Genomic DNA, 19522 nt, shown 5'->3' on the forward strand with positions numbered 1-19522 from the left:
GATCATTAGAATACAAAATTCACTGGAGCATTTTTGTTGATTTGATGAAACGCCTTACATACTGTCAGAAGGTTCAAGGTAAAATACAGTTGGCTTAAGTTTTCCAAGTTATGTTTGAACCAGAGATTTTAACGATTTGCTTGTTAGAAGAATATTCTGGTGGTGGCTCTAGTTTGCCTTAAATTTGAAAGGAAACCATAGATTCCTGGGTAAAGCCTCACTGATCTGAACAGAGCATTGAAGCTGCCGCAGGCCCATGGAGGGCGCCTTGTGTTACACAGTTGTTGTAGAGGACAGTGTTGTTTTAAGTCATCAAGTTCATGTTTAATTTAAAGTTGTGCAGTTTGTAAATAGTGCAGATTAATTACTGGAAAGTTGTCTAAACCTTACAAAGGAGAAAACCTACATGAATTGAGCTTTGGGGGACTTTTTTATGAGTCGAGTGAAAAGAAGATAATGCAGTTCCATTGCTCTGCAAGATATGAGGTAGAAGCATGTGAAATTGTTGGTATTCAACCACTTTCTAAAAATCTATCTTTATTGTTGAAAGTTATACAAATGTACCCTGTTTTTCTTCATTGACCCCTTCTAGCCCGCCCCCTGCCCCAGGCCTTCACAACACTATTGTCTGTGTCCATGGGTTATGCATATATGTATATACGTTTTTTGGTTAATCTCTTCCCACCCACCACCCAACCCCGCCTTCCCTCCGAGATTCATCAGTGTGTTCCATGTTTCTATGTCTCAGGATCTATTTTGCTCATCAATTTATTTTGTTTTTTCTATTCCACATATGAGTGAGATCAGGGGCAAAGGACCTAAGTAGACACTTCTCCAAAGTGGACATACAGATGGCCAAAAGACATATGAAAAAATGCTCAAAGTCACTAATCATCAGAGAGATGCAAATCAAAACGGCAATGAAGTAACACCTCACACCTGTCAGAATGGCTATCATCAACTACTTTTAATCTGCAGATGTGACACTTTCACACGATTCAACCTAAAATCTTGACATAGAGGTGTTTCTGTATAACCAACAAATAACTGTCATACTGGCAAAGGAAATACTGTGTTTATATGCATGAGAAGGATCATTATGCTTTTCTGTAGATGAGCAATGGCAGAAGTTACAGTAATAGGGAGTTGTCCAATTTGACTAGAAAAGAAGAGAAATGTAGACCCTGAAAAGGTAATTTGGGGGCCAAACCATGGAGTTCCTTGAAAGACAGGCCAAGGAGCTGGAATTTAATTTGGCAGAAAATTGCAAGTGTTTGAGCAGCAGAGAGAAATGATTAGACCTGATATTTAGACTGATTAAAAAGGCAGAGGGTATAAGAGGCAAGGCCCAGAGTGGTGAGGAGGCCATTGCAGGAATCTGAGTGAGCAGGAATGACGAGCCCAGGAAGGTAGCAGCAGTGGAAATAGAAAGGAGTATAGAACAAAAAGCAAGTTAAGGGAGATAGCTCTAAACTGAGAATGCCCAGAGGAAGAAAAGGAAGCAAATTTAGGTCCAAGCCTGAGTGTTACAGGAGGGTTCTGGGAACCCAGCCCCAGCAGCTGCTCCATCCGGGAGATGATGCTCCGTAAGCACCGCACGTGCCCAAGGAGTGCCCAAATGCAAGTGCAACCTGGGCATGTTCCACTGCCCACGGATATTTCCTGTGGGGTGAGGCACAGGAGTGGCTGAAGGAGTCTAAGGAAAGAGAATCCTGGGCGCTGTGCCAGGGACTATCAGGAATGGAGTCAAGCCCTGGGAAGAAGGAGAGAGACCCAGGGGAGGAGACATGCTCCCAGTTTCGCTAAGACCCACGCAGCAGGACAGTTAAACAAAACGGTCATTGCCATACAGTGAAGGTTAACAAGAGAGGTGCAATGCCATCCACTCACCAGCATGCGGGGCTTGGTTCATCCCAGTTCACTGGGCGCTGAGAACTGGGTCAGGGTGAATGACCGAGAGCAGCTGGGGTTGGGGAAGGAGCCACAGGAGCCGGGCAGGCTGGGTTCTCGTTTATTCTCAGGCCGTGTGAGAACTGAGGCCAATGGTGGTCATTATGGAAAGAGACCAATGTCAAAAGGACCATTTTCATTTTAAACCAGGCTCATTTGTCTTAAAATATGAGATTATACTAAGTTTGTAGCCAATAGGATCATAGCATTGGAAATGGAAATGAGCTACCGGGTCCTTAAACAACTCCGTGACGGCCAGGCCAGACGTTATAATTTCAGTGTGATTTTGCATGGCTCCGTGAGGCAGCATGTCTGATTTAGCATCTGGGTAACATCTGGAAGAATGACTCTTGGAGCATCCATCGTTGATTTTGGAAGACAGTTCCACAATCAAAAAGAAATCATGGTTAGAGAGGATATCTGTATATTCCCCAATTAGTGAGAAGGGCAAAATCATTACCTTTCTCTACATTTTGGCTCATTAATCACCAGTGATTGTGATCTTCCAACCGTCACACAAAACCTTCCGGTGGTCTGCTGCTGCTATAATAGTATTGCTACAGCAAAGAGATGATCCTACACGCCTTTTCCATCTCCAAAATTGTTTTATACCCTCCAGTTTCTTGTTAGTAGAACATATCTCTCTAAACAGGATTCGAGACAAAGCCTAGATATACTCCTTTAGTTTTAACTAGCTTTGCTTTGTTTTTCACCAAATTTATTTGGGCGCTCAACTGACTGGATAAATTATTTATTATATCCCAAAGATGCAGAGGCAGAGAGGGAATAAGTGAAATGTTATCAAAACACCACTTTCTACTCGAAATAACATTGCTAAACACAATAACATTATCTAATCTACTGAAGTAACAGCTAATTAAGTACCCAATATGACTAGAGGGTTAAAAAGTATCATACATTTACCTCTCTGTGTACTATGCTATAATTGTCCCAAGAAAAATTAAACTAAGAAAGGATTAACATTCTACTTGAACAGCAGTGCTTCCAAAAGCATTATATTCTCAGTTATAATAATTATTTTTCATTCACGTTCCATGCCTCCTACTTTGAGCCTATTCATTTTAAAGAATAAATGAGGCAAAATGGAAGCCTGTGTTATTATTTAGTATGAAAACAAAGAACCTAATCATAGCTAATGAGTATAATAAATGCCGGGCTGTACCTACCCCTCTTGTCTGTATGTGTTTTACGTACAGAAGGTAACACAGGCTGAGTAACTTGGACGCCAAGTTACAGATGGGGTTGTGGAATGTTCTTTGACAGCCGATTAGAGTAATCTGTCAGAAATGATGACTTAATCACCGTAACAGATTCCAAATTCCCTCATAGAATTCTACCCAGAGTAATCTAATTTTCCTGTAATATTTTACTGTATTTATTTTATTCTTTGCCAGGTCTAAGTGGTTTCAATACCCCATGATTGTTACAGAAACGGGAACAAGTAGAGTAACTCCAGGTAAAACAAGGCATCCTTGGAGCCTGATAAGCCAAAAGCTGACATCAGTTAGGGTTCTATAGGTTTTCTTCTTCCCTGGACGATTAGCATATATGAAGAAAGCTGGGAATTGAGCAGTACTAGCTGTTTACTTCTCAGATGATCAGAAAAGGCCATTCCTTCCAGTATATTCTCTTAGCTTTCAAATGGGACCTTTTCCCTTTTCCCTCAGGGAAACTCTTACACTAAGTAAAATAATGATGATTTTTATTGAGCACTTATTACACAGTTCATGCTGTAATCTCTTCACCTGTATCAGTGTCTATGAAGAGGAAACAGTCATTTGTTTTCACTACTAGGGGCCCAGTGCACGAATTCCTGCACGGGTGGGGTCCCTTGGCCTGGCTGGCGACCAGTCCTGATCGGGGTGATGGGAACCGGCCAGCCAGGGAGGGCTCCAGGGTATGTCTGGCCCTCTCTCTCAGTCCCAGTCAGCCAGACCCCAGCAGCAAGCTAGCCTACCAGTCGGAGCATCTGCCCCCTGGTAGTCAGTGTGCATCATAGCGACTGGTCAAATGGTTGACCAAATGGTCGACCCATCGGTTGGACACTTAGCATATTATGCTTTTATTATATAGGATAGTTTTTCCCCACTAGTTGTGATTTGCCACAGGAAGAGAAAGTATAACATACATCACTTTGTTGTTATCACACTCAAATACCCTTTTATTCTTGGCTTGGGTCACTTTTATAAAAATACATGTCAGCAAATATTGGTTGAAAGTTTTCTGCGCACCTACCATGTTAAACAGCTAATGGGAATGCACAAAAGAGCAGTTTGGAATAGCACTGTGACCCCCAGCATGGCCGGATCCCATGCACTCAGCATCCACCAAGGAATTTGCATCTTCAGGGGACAGCAAGGCACTTGGTTTTCTCCAGAATTTCAAAAGCAGTATTTGAATAAATGGGCATTGAACAATCCAGTCTATTCTCATACAACCATGTGCCAGGGCCTTCTTGTGTAAATGCTGGTTCAGCCAACAATGCGTGGTCCACACTGATTCATTCTGTAGATTCCAACGTACTTTTTACACTATCAGTTTGTGAAGAAACCACAAAATGCAGGATCTACACTGAGAGGCCAGATTATTATGATCTCTGAACGCATAATAATCTGGCCACTCAGTGTATATACTACCTAATAATAGACAAATATGCAAATTGACTGTACCTTCGCTATGCCCGCGATTGGCCAGGAGGCGCGGGGGGGCGGGACTCGGGGGGCCGGGGAGGTCGATTGGGCCGGCGGGACGCTGAGCTCCCGTCGCCAGCAGCGGCTCAAGCTCAGTGCCTGTTCGCTCAGGCACCAGGCCTTTCAGAAGCCTCCGCCATGCCGGAGACTTCTGAAAGGCCTGGTGCACCAGTGGACAGGCACCCAGCTCCCCTGTGATCGAAAGCGAAAGCGTGTAGGGGACCCTACACGTGCATGATTCAATCATGCACTGGGCCTCTAGTCCTATATAATAAAAGGCTAATATGCAAATCGTTCCCTCGACCAGGAGTTTGACCAGCAGGCAGGCCAGCCAACTGCCTATGTCCCCTCCCCCTGGCCAGGCTGCACGGACCCCACCCATGCACGAATTCATGCACCAGGCCTCTAATATATATGTGTGTGTGTGTGTGTGTGTGTGTGTGTGTGTGTGTGTGTGTATGTATGTATATATATACATACATATATATATATGCGCGCGCACGCACACACACACATACACACACACACACACACACACACACACACACACACACTGAGTAGCCAGATTATTATGCGTTCAGAGATCATAATAATCTGGCCACTCAGTGTATTAATGTAAGCAATTCAAAACTGTCATATTCCTCTCACATAATAATTGTTAGCTAATCTTGCTCATGATCAACTTGCTTCTCATCAGCAGAGGTATCAGATGTTTCCGAGGGCTTGGATCCTCCCTCCCTCTTCCTTGGTTCCTCATACACACCTTGCCTCAGGGTTGTTGTGAGAATTAAATTATTAACATACCTAAGGAGCCTACAATAGTGCTTGGTACAAGAATATTGAGAGTGAAGGGAAAATTTACCTCAGTATTCTCAAAAATTGCCTAAATTCTATACTTAACAGGTATAGCTATGAGCTCTGAATCTGGCTATAACCCCGGGATAAAAGCTGGTTTTGACTGACCAAACACATTGTTTTTGTCATCAGTAATCTTGCAGAGGTATCTCTACTCCTGATATCTTAGCAAGATTACCACCCCGTTATTACCATTTAAAAAATCAGAAACTCAAAAGTTCTTACTAATGCTTATTAGTCAGCATTCCTACAGCTGCTTTTGTTTCACCCCCTCTTTCTCAGGGAGACATGGTGTAACAGTGCCTGAAACAGCAAAGACACCTACCTAGAGAGCTGGGCAAACCTGTATAGCTCCGGGCGCCTTCCTGTAATAGCAGATCCCTTAATGCACATGGTCATTAGGGGGACGGTGTGCCTCCAAGTCGGTGGCAATTCCTTTGAAAGTATCTTTGCCATTTATAAAACTTCTTAAAAAGTTCAGGCGCTTTGGGTGCTCCCCGGTGCCGCACAACAAGACACGAAGTGTTCTGTGTGCATCGTGCGTTGTTGTTAGGGAGTGAAAGGAAAATTCCGGTTTGTCTGTGTGGCTGGAATCTTCCTTTTCTCATGCAGTGCACAACTCTTCTGTGAATTCACCTCTGCCCCTCTCCTCTCTGTCTCCCTTTAAATATTTTATGGGCAGTACGCTTATAGTATGTACCACCACGGCTGCTCTCTCAAGGGGTCAGGACAGGTCTAATAACGGGATGCGAAGCAGTGACTCTGTAAAACCCATTTCACGTTTTAAAAAAATGGCATGTTTTATTGAATCTCGTGTTAGAGGTGGTTCACTCATCAATGGGCGATGGCTGGGGTTAAACAAGTTTAAACACGAGCTCTCCTGTGTGTCAGGAATCTGCCCCGTCACCTTCCCCTCAGCCCATTTCCTTCCCACAGACCCTCCGACTTGAGGCTCGGCCGTGTCCGCGTTGGCTGTGTAAGCGCAGCCTCTCCCGGATTCACCTCAGGACCACGGCAGAGGGGTGTGGGGCCCTCGCTGGCCTTTGCATGTCCAGGAACTCTGGAGCGTGGGTGCTGCTGCTCGGTGGCCCAGCCTCAGCGCTGTCGCTCATGACAGGACTCCAGTGTAGGCAGGGACAGCTGCTGCTGGGCTTACTTACAGCCCCTATACGTGAAGTCACCCCCACAGACTTGGCGGAATGGCTTTGCTGTGCACATGTAGCCTCATTTTCATTTTCATGGGCCGCAGCTGTGCTCTTGGCTTCGCATGGAAGGTCAATGCAGTCAGGAGTGAGGAGCATCAGTCCTATCAGAGGTCTGCCGACCAGAGCCAGGGAAACCAGATCTGGGGCCCTCTGTGTGTGTGCAGGGGAGCCAAAAGGAGGACCGAATGCCACTCATGCCTCGGGAGGCGGGTGTGTCCCCACACCCACAGACAGCATCCTGCCTGGGACAGTCACAGGCCCGCGTCTGTGGTCATCAACGCCACGCTTGGCTGCGGCACAGAGGGGACAGTGAGATGCAGTCCCTGTCCTCAGGCAGCTGCGGCTCACTGAGAGCCTAATCAGACCCAAGGCGACCCCTCCGCGAGCCGAGGCACCAGAACTCTTCCCCAGAGGCCCCACCTCACTGTGCACACGGCGCAGTGCTTCATACACGGACGAAACTGACATTCAGCAACCATTTCCAAGGAACATGCTTGGCTCCTCCCCTCCCCACGAGGAGGGAAGGAGGAGGGAGCTCTTAAAATTTCCCTTTTCATTAGACTTCATTGGTTCTTAAACAAACAGGGTTAAATAGGGGAACAAGACGCTAACCATTACCTTAATGTGTAACTTGAGACAAAATGTTGTTCTGTGATAAAATGAAAAGGAAATTCATATGCAGTCAAAGAAATATTCAAGGGAATGGATTTTGAAGGCTTCCTTTATACAAATGTAAACTTGATGAAATATGTTAAGTCAAATTCATTGCCATAAACCAGGACCTATTTCCAAAACAATTAATCTTGGGATCTCCCTGGAACAAGCACTCTGCCAACAGGGAACGTGGGTTACGACAGCCCGAGCCCTCCTGTGTCTCACTGTGCTCCAAGGATGCAGGAGTTTTTCAGGCACAGCCAACCCTGCGTGGCTCTGGAGACACAGCCTCCGTTTAATTAATGCATGTCTCTTAGGAGACTCCTTGCAAAAATTCTTGGAGATCATGTGTTCACTTGCAGAAGGAGGAGGGACCCCCACCCCCCAGAGAACGAGGCTCCATCCTGGCTCTGAATTCCCTCACAGCAGGTGAGGCATTAGGAGACTGGAAGAGTGACTGTCAAGTTCTCTGGCCCTTCCTCTGACCTGCTGCTGGCAACTGGACCTCTAAGTGCAGAGCACAGAATGGAGCGCCAGCCCCCGCTCCATCAGCCCTGGCCGCAGATAAGGCCACTGTCCCTAGTAGCTGCGGCAGCAGTGCTAAGCAGCAGCAGTTCTGACACCAAGGCTTTTGTCTTTAGTTGTTGAGGAATGCAGTGAGGCTGTGGCCACTGGCTGCCAATCATGGTTCCTGTGGCAGTCTTAATTCAGGATCGAGTAAACTTGCATTGTTGTCTTTGTACACTTGAAATATTTCTACCCATGAATACATCCCTCACTCTTAGTCTTGTTGTGCTTTGAGTATTTTGAATTTGGTGGATGATCTTTAGAGACTTTATTGCTTCTTCTGTTGGTTAAGATGTCCTATCATCTATCTATCTATATATATATATATATAAAAGCCTATATATAAAAGCCTAAGCGACCGAACGAGACCTGTCGACCAGTCGCTATGACCACCAGGGGGCAGACACTCAACACAGGAGCTGCCTCCTGGTGGTCAGTGTGCTCCCACAGTGGGAGCGCCACTCAGCTGGACTGATGGGCACCAGAGGCAGGGCTCACTGCTGGCAAGCGACGCTGCGGTGATGCGAGCCTCTCCCGATGGCCCACGGCAGGCCCAGTGGGACCAGGATGAGTGGGATAAGCGGGAGTGGCAGGCAGGAGCAGCAGGCGGCATTGGACTGCTGGTTTCCGCCCGATCCCCACAAGCCACTCCGAGGGACCCCACCAGTGCACGAAGGGCCTCTAGTTCTTTAATAACAACATGACCTAGTTCTCTTACACTGTACCTTCAAATAATGCTACTCCTTTCCTGAAGTGCCCTTCACTGATGTGGTGGTTAGCATTAGGGTTCCTTCAAGATTGAACTCGAACATTGCTTCAGCTGGGACACCTCCTCCAGCTTGCCCTTCCTTCGTCTGTGTTGGGCATCTTTCCACTGGGTTCCCACGCTGTAGGTCTTAGCACAACACTCATCATCTGGGGGTGATGGCTGTCATATCTCTCTCTACCACTACATGACAGGTTCAGTCAGGAAAACTCTTTTCCGCTATATTCCCAGCAGCTAACAGTGTCTGGTAAAAGCAGAAATAAGGAAATGGATGAGTAGTCCTGGTGTCACACCGAATCAAATCTTTGAAACCATTTCCGGTTTAGGGAAAGGTCCCTCTGTTATAACTGGAAACTTGAAACTAGAATGCCTGATCCTTTACAATAATTTCTGTACTCCATTCAGTAAATCTCCAAACGGTCTTCGGAGTCATGAGGTTTCGAGGAAGTGAAACATTATGAGAAGGACTCCTCAAAACCATTTTTTGTCTTCCTTGACATTTACATCCTGTATCTGATCAGAAATTTATAACTCACATGAACTGTTCATGATAATGAGCCATTCTTAATACAGTACTGATTGAACACCTCTCTCCAAGAAGGTCATGGTGTTTTACATATATTATCTAAGAACATACCTGAAGTAGGGGTGACTACTCACTCAGAATTCACCAGGGTCTGACACTTGCAATCTCTGTGAAGTTGACTTTTACCCACTCTTGGCCTAGGAAAGACCAAAGCAAAGTTCAAGTCCTCAGTGGCAGTAGCTGCTTTGTCATTGTCATTGTCCCTTAACAACAGGATACCTTCTGAGAAATGCGTCGTTAGGCAGTTTCATGGTTGTGTGAACATCATAGACAAACCTGGATGAGATCGACTACGACACCCCCAGACTACTATATGGTATAGCCCAGTGGTCGGCAAACTGCGGCTCACGAGCCACATGCGGCTCGCGAGCTGCGGTTTGCCGCTCTGTTGACTAATGAGTTTGCCGACCACTGGTAGACTAAATGTTACTGTGTAGTTGGAAGCTGTGAGGATTAGGCAATTGTGGCATATTGTGTGCAAAGAGGTAAAGGGTAATATATGACAGTGGTGTCGGCAAACCGAGCCGCAGTTTGTCGACCACTGGTATAGCCTATTGCTTCTAGGCTACCAGCCTGTACAGCATGTCACAGTACAAAACAACATGAGATTAAATCAAGCACAAGACCAAATGATGCAATCAAGAGACACAGTACACAGGATATGTATGAGGCTGCTGCCAGCATAGCAGGGCATACAGTGTTACAGCAAACTTCTTTAATAAGTAGAAAGAGTACACTAACACAGGCATGTCAAACTCGCAGCCCGCGTGCCGTATACTTATACCTCATTTATTTGGCCCGTGTTAGCCTTTGAGTTTGACATGCTTGCTCTAACGTGATAGTAAAAGGTATAGTATAATAAACACATAAACCAGTAACATAGTCATTTATTGTCATTATCAAGTAGTATGCTGCACATACTTGTATGTGCTGTACTTTTATCCGACTGGCAGCACAGTAGGTTTGTTTACATCAGCATCACCCAAACACTCGAGGAATGCATTACACTAAGATGTTCTGATGGCTACGAGGTCACTAAGCAATAAGAGTTGATCAGCTCCATTATAATCTTATGGGACGACTCTAGTTTATATGATCTGTTGACCAAAACTTGGTGTGTGCACGTGACTATACCACCACTACTGTGTTCCTGAGCCTTCTGGATAGTCTCAGGTCACAGACTGAGCTAATTCTCTCAGCAGCTGCAAGGAAACCAAGAGTCAAGTCTCAGTATAATATTGGTCGTAAAGCTGCAGAGATAAAGAGTTTGGGGAGTTTAGTGGAAAGAAGATTCCTTTCATTAGAGGATTTTGCAGGCGCCTTCAAACGAGTGCCTGGCGCCTTCAGTGAGTGCGGCCTGAAGTTCTTCTTCATGGGCTCATGTGTCCAAGTCCCCTGTGGGCATTCTGTGGCGAAGCAGTGTGATGGGGGATCAGCATCGGGTAAGAGCAGGGAGCTTAGATTTCTGACCCCGTCCCAGTCTTAACCAGCTGTGTGTCCTCAGTGAAGTTGCTTAGTCCCCTCAGACCTGTAAATTGAGAGCATTAGACTAAATGATTGCCTGGGCCCTTTACAGCTTGAAAGTAGAATGATTCTGTCCTCAGAACTGCAGCTCCCGGATTTCCTCCTCCAGCCCTCCGTGCACTTCACGGATTGAGTGCTCTCGGCGCTCTAACGTTGGCCCCCATTTTTCTTCTTTATGTGAATGTCAACTACCGTGATGGATTGTCAGTTCCCTGAGGGCAGGAGTCCTAGTCACTTCATTTTGTGCCCCGTACAAAATGTAGGCATATGTATCTCCTCTTTCTTCTCTGTAACCTGTGGGTCTCACCTGCGTCTTTCAGCACATTAACCTGCACAAGTCTTTGCTGCCTGGAAAGGAAAGACTCCACCCCATCCTCCATCAGGCTTCCTATATCTCCCCCTTTGTAGCTACTCTTCCTGAAATAGAAATCTATATTTATCGTATCCACTCTTATCTCCCCTACTACTCCCCGACTCTCTGCAAGCTCACATTCTGTCCCCCCTGCCCCACATAAACGTCTTTTGATTCATTCCCTACATTAATTTCCTTTTATTGCAAAATCCAAAAGAACACTTGGGCATTTTCACCACAGCATTTAGCAGTGCCACCTTGTTCTTAAAGCTCTCCCCACATGGCTCCCGTGAGTTGTTCCTGCTCCTACTTCTCCCACTGCCCCGTGGTCTGTTGCTCTCAGACCCCATGGTTCTGCACCTGGCTCTTGGCTCTCTTCACTTCGCATTCCCTCTGTGGACGGCGTCACCCATGCCTCTGCTGCCACCTCCCAGAGCAATTGCACAGCTTGAAACACACACACATCCCCAACTTCTCTTTCATCCCAGTCACATCCAGTGTGTCATTGCAGCCCTATGCTCATCAGTCTCTCCCCAAACAACTGTTTTTGTGTTTTCTTTATTTGGGTGATAATCCCACAATCTATCTGGTTGTCCAGGCCTGGGGTTCTCTCTCCCCCTCTTCCCTCCATCCATCCAGTTTCCCCTGAAGGTTAGACCTTCATCAGTGTCACACAGATGTTTGCAGTAGCCTCTTTGCCGTTCTCCCTGCCTGCTGTGTCTCCCTTCTATAATCTGTCCTCTGTAGCCAAAAAGGCCTTTTCTGAAATTCACATTTGATCTTGTTGCCTTGGCTGCTTAAGTCTTATGTGCCTGACATTGACATTTAGACAAAATTTCAGTGTCTTAGCACACGAGGTCCTCTGAGAGATGGATACCCACACCCTGTGCGGCCACTTCTGTGCCCCTCCCAACTCATTTTGGGCGACTTGCTATGAGAAATTGTGCTCTCTCTTACCACTACATCTGTAAGTGGGCTACTCCATTGTCCCTCCTGTGCTGGCAAGTCCAACTTGGCCTTTAGGACACAAATCGGATACCACTTTGCTGAGAAGCCCTCCCTCCCTCACCAGCGCCTGCTCCCTTGGGCTCCCACACACCTCTCTCCTGCATCGGCCATAGCTCTTCCCGTGTTGCTCAGAGCTGCTTAAGTGCCAGTCTCCCCAACTGCACCGGGAGCACCCGGAGCGTCTAAACTTCTCCCCTTGGCCTTCATTCCTCACTTCTTAGCCTAGATCCAGGGACACAGTGGGTTCCTCACACACATTTGCTGAATGAGTGAATAAGGCCTGTGGGAAGAAAAACGTACTCAAAGACTCAGCCCATCTTCCCGCAGCACTTACGTTGGGCCTTTCTCTCCATTCTTACCTGCAGGATGGGGGCCACATTCCTTAGCCTCTATCAGGAATTTCCATAGTGTACTCCTGCCTGCTTTTTAGGTGTATATTCTAGTCTTTTTGGAAAAGTCTGATAAACTTACCCCTAAACATTTCATTCTCATTCTAGACTCTTCTACAAATTGAATAGACTAATGAATGGAGTGGGAATATGCGTAGACCCCACATCTCAGGGCCTATGTTCTATGCATAAGAGCATCTTGCCTTTTAGCATAAACAAAGCAGCTCTGAATTACTTAGCCTCTCATCCCCTGGTGGTTCTCCCTCTTTCCTCTGCCTCTTGTGTTTGGAAGACCCTGGCAGGCATTAGCTGCACATGGTCCTGACTGCCTGATAATAATTTCCCATCATTTAAGTGCCAGAGCCAAGTACCATTCCCCTTTCATTTAAATTAGATAAAACCCGAGCTGTGGCTTGCAAGTGATGGAAGTCCACTGGGGAAATTAAAGGTTCAGAGAGAATGGGACCCATTATAATAAAAGCATTTGCAACGCCAGTGATTCCATCTACCCTGTGGCTTCCATGCTCCTTGGGGTAGGATGAAATATGAAGCAAAAGAACCTTTGAAAGTAGTCTGAGGAATTTATTTTAATTGGAAATGGTGACAGCCTTCTGCGCTTGGCGTAAACTCTGCGGATCATGCACAGTGGTGTGATGGGCATTGCGTAAAGGGCCCGAGGGCACCCAATTCATCTCAGGTTCTTTCTGCTCCCACATATGTACTGAACAGACATGGCCCCAAAGCCTGTGCCTCCCTCCTTCTTCCCTTCTCTTCCTCCCTCCTTCCTTCCATTCTATCCCACACTTGGTGTTTAATAAAAATTATATGATGGCACCTAAATCAGTCAGCTGCTAGACCTTCAATTTCTGTTGACTCTGAGACCTCAGAAAAATCCATGCAGCAGACAGAATGGCCAGAAGAAACACAATCTGCATTCAAATTTGAAATAACACTAAATAATAATAGCGTGGCCCTAACCGGTTTGGCTCGGTGGATAGAGCGTCAGCCTGCAGACTGAAGGATCCCAGGTTCGATTCTGGTCAAGGGCATGTACCTTGGTTGCGGGCACATCCCCAATAGGGGGTGTGCAGGAGGCAAGCTGATTAATGTTTCTCTCTCATCGATGTTTCTAACTCTCTATCCCTCTCCCTTCCTCTCTGTAAAAAAATCAATAAAATATATAAATAATAATAATAATAACGTGTGTGTTTTTCCAGCACATCCTATGCCCTGTTAATGAAACACATTACTTGCATTTCTCGTTTAATTCCCACAGCCCTACTGTGCCAGTGGTATCTCCATTTCACAGATGGGGGAACTAAGTCTCAGAGAAGTAAAGATACTTGTCCAAGATCACGTAGCTGTCATAAATGGCAGGACCAGAATCACTGCTGAGATACAGGAGAAAACCATGTTGAGTGGCAGAACCAGGTTTTGAGCTCCAGTCTGACTGCAGAGCCCACACTTTTCTAGACTGTCCCCATGACTTGAGCAGGTTCCATTCCTGAACACAAGACACAGGCTTGCATTTGGATACGGCTACTTTTACCTGGGAGAGGTCTTGTTACTATGGATGTGTCCTTATAACAATGTCAGTGTTCAAGTTTAATAGTGTGGGATTTCTGAGACTGTTATACAGTTGTTCAATCTGCCTTTACCTTCTCCCTTTTGTATTTTAGATGCATCATCCCATTCAGATGAAACCTGCGGATAGTGAGAAGTCAAACGGTAAGTGGTGACCGACTGTCTCATCTAATGTCTGTGTCTCTCAGTCAGGGGGTCCGCTGGGGGAGGAAGGTGCCAGCCCCGGCGCTTCTCTCTCAGCAAGGTGGAGACAACTGCTCCGGAAGCTTGCCCTGCAGTTGGCTCGTCTGGGGAAACTTGAGCTTCACTCTCTTGCCTCATTTATCGCTAGTGTGTAAAGGTCGGTGAAGATGTTACCAGAAATGGTTTTTCGTGTCCCTCTGTTGTGGACTTGCTCTGGGTGGTGACCCTGTGGCCTCTGGCTCTTGTTCATCTGCTCCCACAGAGCAACACAGGACACCCGATGGGGAGGAATGACCTTACACTGTGCAGAGAAGGTGAGCGGGAAAGGGACGCCCACGAAAAACCAGGCTACCTCTTTTCTCTCTTCCATTTATTCTTCTGTGGCTTGGAGGCTGACTTACTGCACTATTCTCTAAATTGTTCCAATGCATTTGCATCCAAATTCATTCAGAATTCAGTCCGCTGATTAAATAAACATACACGCAGTGCAAAAATACGCATTTGATGAGGTCCGTGGTGGAATCATTGAGACTTAACTGTCCGAGACACGAGAGGGTTGATATCCACGTTTCTCTCTCTCCGGCTTTTGCTTCCACTGACACCAGCCTTCTGTCCCTGTTTTGTTCTTTGAATTTACTGAAATGTATGTTAAAGGACTCTTCTGCCTTCTTCGACCTCAGAGCTTGCCCGTCCCACAAGACTGACACAGTCGGCACGCTCCCTTCCGCAGGCAGTTCTGCACCTCATTCATTAGTAATCAGGGCAGAAGCCATGCACTCAGAAATCTGCATATCTGCGAATGTAAATTATGATTGGGCTCTAAGTCTCTCCACAAGGTATTATTTGCTAAGTGTAGTGCATCCCATTTTCTGGCTTCTTCACAGACTAGAAAGTTTTGAAGAGAATCCCATGTATTGTGGGCTGCTAGCACCTGGTTTGTGTGGCGGGGAGCAGACCTCAGTGCTTTGCCCAGGATCTTCTCCTCAGCCACACCTTCTCGGAGGGTTACCTCCCTGTGTCCTCCTCTACTTCATCACCAACACGGCACCTAGTGTCGGAGCGTCTCAAACCTGCCACTGCTTTGTTGCGGGATCTCGGTCAAGTCCCTTCATTCCTTTATTAGACAGTGAGTTCTGATTATGTACTGTGCGCCAGGCACAGTACTGGCTGGGGCTTCAAGAATGAATTTTAAAAAGAGGAACAGTCTGCACAAGCTTGTCCTGACCTCATGGAACTTACATTCAGTCTATTGATCTCTGCTAGTCACTCAAAGACTGAACTTTAATGCCCTCATCCATAAAATAAGAATGATGGCAGCTGACTCACATAGGTTGTCCTTTTTTTCAGACTTGGACACGACGTTTGTCACATTGCGTTGTAAAGGATGGAGCACCTCTATACATATTGACTACTGCTACCCAGATTTGTCCCTGGGCATGTCCCCCCATGCTGAAGGCTGTGCACCCATGCCAGTTCCCAGAACCCTTTGCTCCAGAGTTACACATTTACAGTCTGTTCCGCTCCCTGTGGGAGAGAGGAAATTTGCATTCATGGGATGAATTCTGTCAGTGGAGGTCCTCTTAGAGTTCTGGCCCAAAGAGATGCTCCCTGTCCCTCTGGCCCTATCACTCTGTAAATTGTGTCCATACAGCGACCAAGGAATAAAAGTCTATAGAAAAGGGATCATCTTATTTCTGAACCTTAGGTCCTAGTTATAAAGACGTGATGAATTAGAGAACTGAGTAGGAAACATTTGACCTGAAATACCCAGATAATCGAGCCATGAAGGGATTTCTTCTTTTGCATTTTCGGATGCCCAGGGGCACAACCCCTGACTTCCATAGAATAGCTGCCGGGGGTCGCAGAATGGCCCGTTGCCCTTGCTGTCCACTGTCCACTCTGTCCACTGAGGGTAATGTTAGCCACGGCAACAGAATAAAGCTGCCATGATCTCAAAAGCCAAGCAGGACTGGGCATTGTTTTACTAAGATGAGAGAATACCTAAAAATAAGGCCATTTTTCAGGGAGCAACCTAGAGTAGCAGTTAAAAACCAGTTTGAGGAGCCTGGGCTTTACCCCTGACCCTGCACTTGTTAGCTGTGTCCTTGTTCATGTTCTGCAACCTCCCCGGGCCTCCTGTGTCCAGCTGTGATGGGGCTGCGGTGATCTGTAGTTGGGATTCTGCTGGTAACACATGCCTCACAAGGGTGTTTGAGGGGTACATAAGTCACCATCTACGAAGACTGAGCATAAAACCTGGCACATGGTAAATACAGTGCTGTTACCGATGTGAGTCCGGCTCGCTGACGCTGGCACTTCAGCCATGGCTGTTCATATCAAGCATAGACCTGTACATACAAAGGAGCCCCCCAAAACCTTCTTGTTGGATCAGTGCTCCCTTGGCTTTGTAGATTGGCCTTCATTTCCTGAGTTTCAAATAAAATTTTTAAAAGTCAAAGTATAAATAGACCAAAATCTGCTTTTAAATTGCTTTTCTTTGCGGAGGCTCCAGTGGAGCCCATCTTGCATAGACGTGACCAGGGGTCAAGATTCTCCTTGGACCTGCAGGAGGAATCAGGGGGAATGTATACTTTTCCAAAGCAAGTGATAAGAGCTGCATGCCTTTTCTGATTGCACATGGCAGCTTTGACAGGTAAGCATCGTTTCCAAAGCTCAGAGAGCACCAAGATTGCTTTGGCTCAGATGCTCGAAATAGCTCCAGTAGTTGTGAAAGAAGTCTAACAAGCTCTAATTGCACTTTTATTGAGTTTGCTGACATTTATGGATAACACAAAGGACTCATCACAGTTAGACAGTTACTGCGTTCATTAGCAGGATGTTCCGATTTCTAAAACTTTGTATTTTCTGAGCAAGACAGGCTGCTCATCACAGATTAATTAGTGATGGACAAATGAATTCCAGAAAAGCAATCACTCTTTTCAGCCTTCATCCATGCAGAGATTCTGACAAAGGGAACCTTTGTGGGGAGCTCAGAAATGTTGGACTGCTCTCCGATCTGCCCTGTACTTCCGTATTTTACTGACCGGGCTTCCAAAATCTCCCTGGCTGCCTCTAGTCTGCCCTTTTCATTGGCTCTGATTTAAGCTGCAGCCTCTAGCATATTTATGCCAACTCACTCATTTTGCTCCTGTCTTCATGCTTCTATGCAAGGTTCCCCCCAACACACACACACACACACACACACACACACACACACACACACACACAGCATTAGCAATAAAATGCTTCAGCCTTTAAAAAGAACACACTGAATCAATACCCAGATTTCAATAGAATCCAACTTTTTTTGTTATTTCTCCATTGCACACAGTCCAGTGATGGTGGGGGAAGGGCATTGGAGGAGGTGTGGCTTTCTGGGACCAGCATATGCCAGCACAAACATAGTTACTCTCTTCAATTTCGTGTTATCATTGGAGGGCCTGTTTTCCAACTTTTAATCCTTCATCACTATACAGAAAAAGATACCAGCAGTGCAATATTGAAACTTAAATGCAGGTGCTAGATCTGAAGTTTGTCTAGCAGTGAGTGATAAGAAAAGCACAGAGTTGCCTCTGGTTCTGTGCTTGGGGCCTTGGTGGCCGAAGCTGGTGCACACTCTTGCGTCATGCTCCTGGGTGAGAGGCTTGCCCTTGACTCTGTGGACAGAGTATAGATCCATCCTGCTTTCACTCTCAGCCCTCACAACTTGTAAGGGTCCTTGAAGCCTCAAATCCAGAAATGCCATTCAAGACCCTTGTGTTTCTTCCCAACGCCTCCAAAATCCCCAGTTTGTCCATGTGCCCAGTTCAGAGCTCTCATGGGTCAAGATAACCAAATATTGCCCCGGGAGGGTAAAGACCAGCGAGGCTCCAATACGCATAGTTATACAGGACATTCCCATCCAGACCGTTTCTGATTTACTAGAAGATGAAGAAATAATTCTGAAATTCAAAGCGGAGAAACGTACGGATTTGGAGGCGGTAATTAAATGCCATATGTTATTACTAACACATTGAAAAGTTGTTAATTAACTCAGGCCACCCCAAATCCAGATGTGACTTTGACAGGTTGTATACCAGGGTGTAAGCACAGGCTTACAATTAGGATTTTTGTTTTAATTTAAGTTCCTCTTCCCCAAACTTAAAGAAGTTCCCACTTATCCTATTAACCCTTTCTTATTTAAACTGTGGGAGGAAAACTTGGAGTGGTCCCTGGTCTGGAGACCCTTCCCATCCTGCCATGTTGTCACTGATGGCGGTATCCCGTCTGGGCAGCACTGTGTGCATCGGTCTCCCCCTCATTCAGCCGCTGGTTATCCTGAAGGAAAGCGAGCTTTTTCCCAAGAGGACAAAGACCTTCTCTTTTCTTTTCTTTTTTTTTTTAATTTCCCTAAAGCACTTAGCAGAATACGGTGAACATGGTCCGTTTATTTAAACAATCAGCATTCTTGAGGATTGAGAAAATAAGTAAGAATACTTACTGCCTGTTCATCAAACATTGATGGAAAAGTTAAGTGAATTGGAGACAATTATATTTATTTAAAACTAGAAGCCCAGTGCACAAAATTTGTGCACGGGGCGGGGAGGTGTCCCTCAGCCCAGCCTGCACCCTCTCCAATCTGGGACCCCTCAAGGGATGTCCAACTGCCCGTTTAGCCAACAAAAGTACCTACTGGGATCGGGCCTAAACCGGCAGTCGGACATCCCTCTCACAATCCAGGACTGCTGGCTCCCAACTGCTCGCCTGCCTGCCTTCCTGATTGCCCCTAACAGCTTCTGCCTGCCAGCCTGATCACCCCCTAACCACTCCCCTGCCAGCCTGATTGATGCCTAACTGCTCCCCTGCCAACCTGATTGCCCCCAACTGCCTTCCCCTACAGGCCTGGTCCCCCCCCCCCAACTGCTCTCCCCTGCAGGCCTGGGTCCCCCCAATTGCCCTTCCTTGCAGGCTCAGTCGCCCCCAACTTCCCTCTTCTGCCAGCCTGGTCACCCCTAACTGCCCTCCCCTGCAGGCTTGATCGCCCCCAACTGCCCTCCCTTGCAGGCCTGGTCCCTCCCAACTGCCCTCCCCTGATGGCCATCTTGTGTCCACATGGGGGCAGCCATCTTTGACCACATGGGGGCAGCCATCTTGTTGGAGTAATGGTCAATTTGCATATTACTCTTTTATTAGATAGGATAGAGGCCTG

The 19522-nt window shown here is 46.4% G+C and overlaps 1 protein-coding gene across 18 annotated transcripts in view; it reads left to right on the forward strand.

The window, feature by feature from the left end:
- CELF2 (CUGBP Elav-like family member 2) overlaps nt 1–19522 on the forward strand; it is a 546733-nt gene that overhangs the window by 449099 nt on the left and 78112 nt on the right. For all 18 annotated transcript variants that reach the window (XM_079768799.1, XM_079768800.1, XM_079768802.1 and 15 more), the window contains one exon: nt 14247–14295. In XM_079768799.1, the coding sequence (XP_079624925.1) occupies nt 14247–14295 (49 nt within the window). The remainder of the gene's footprint in view (nt 1–14246; nt 14296–19522) is intronic.

Source organism: Cnephaeus nilssonii, assembly GCF_951640355.1.
Source record: "Cnephaeus nilssonii genome assembly, chromosome: 1".
Lineage (NCBI taxonomy): Eukaryota > Metazoa > Chordata > Mammalia > Chiroptera > Vespertilionidae > Cnephaeus > Cnephaeus nilssonii.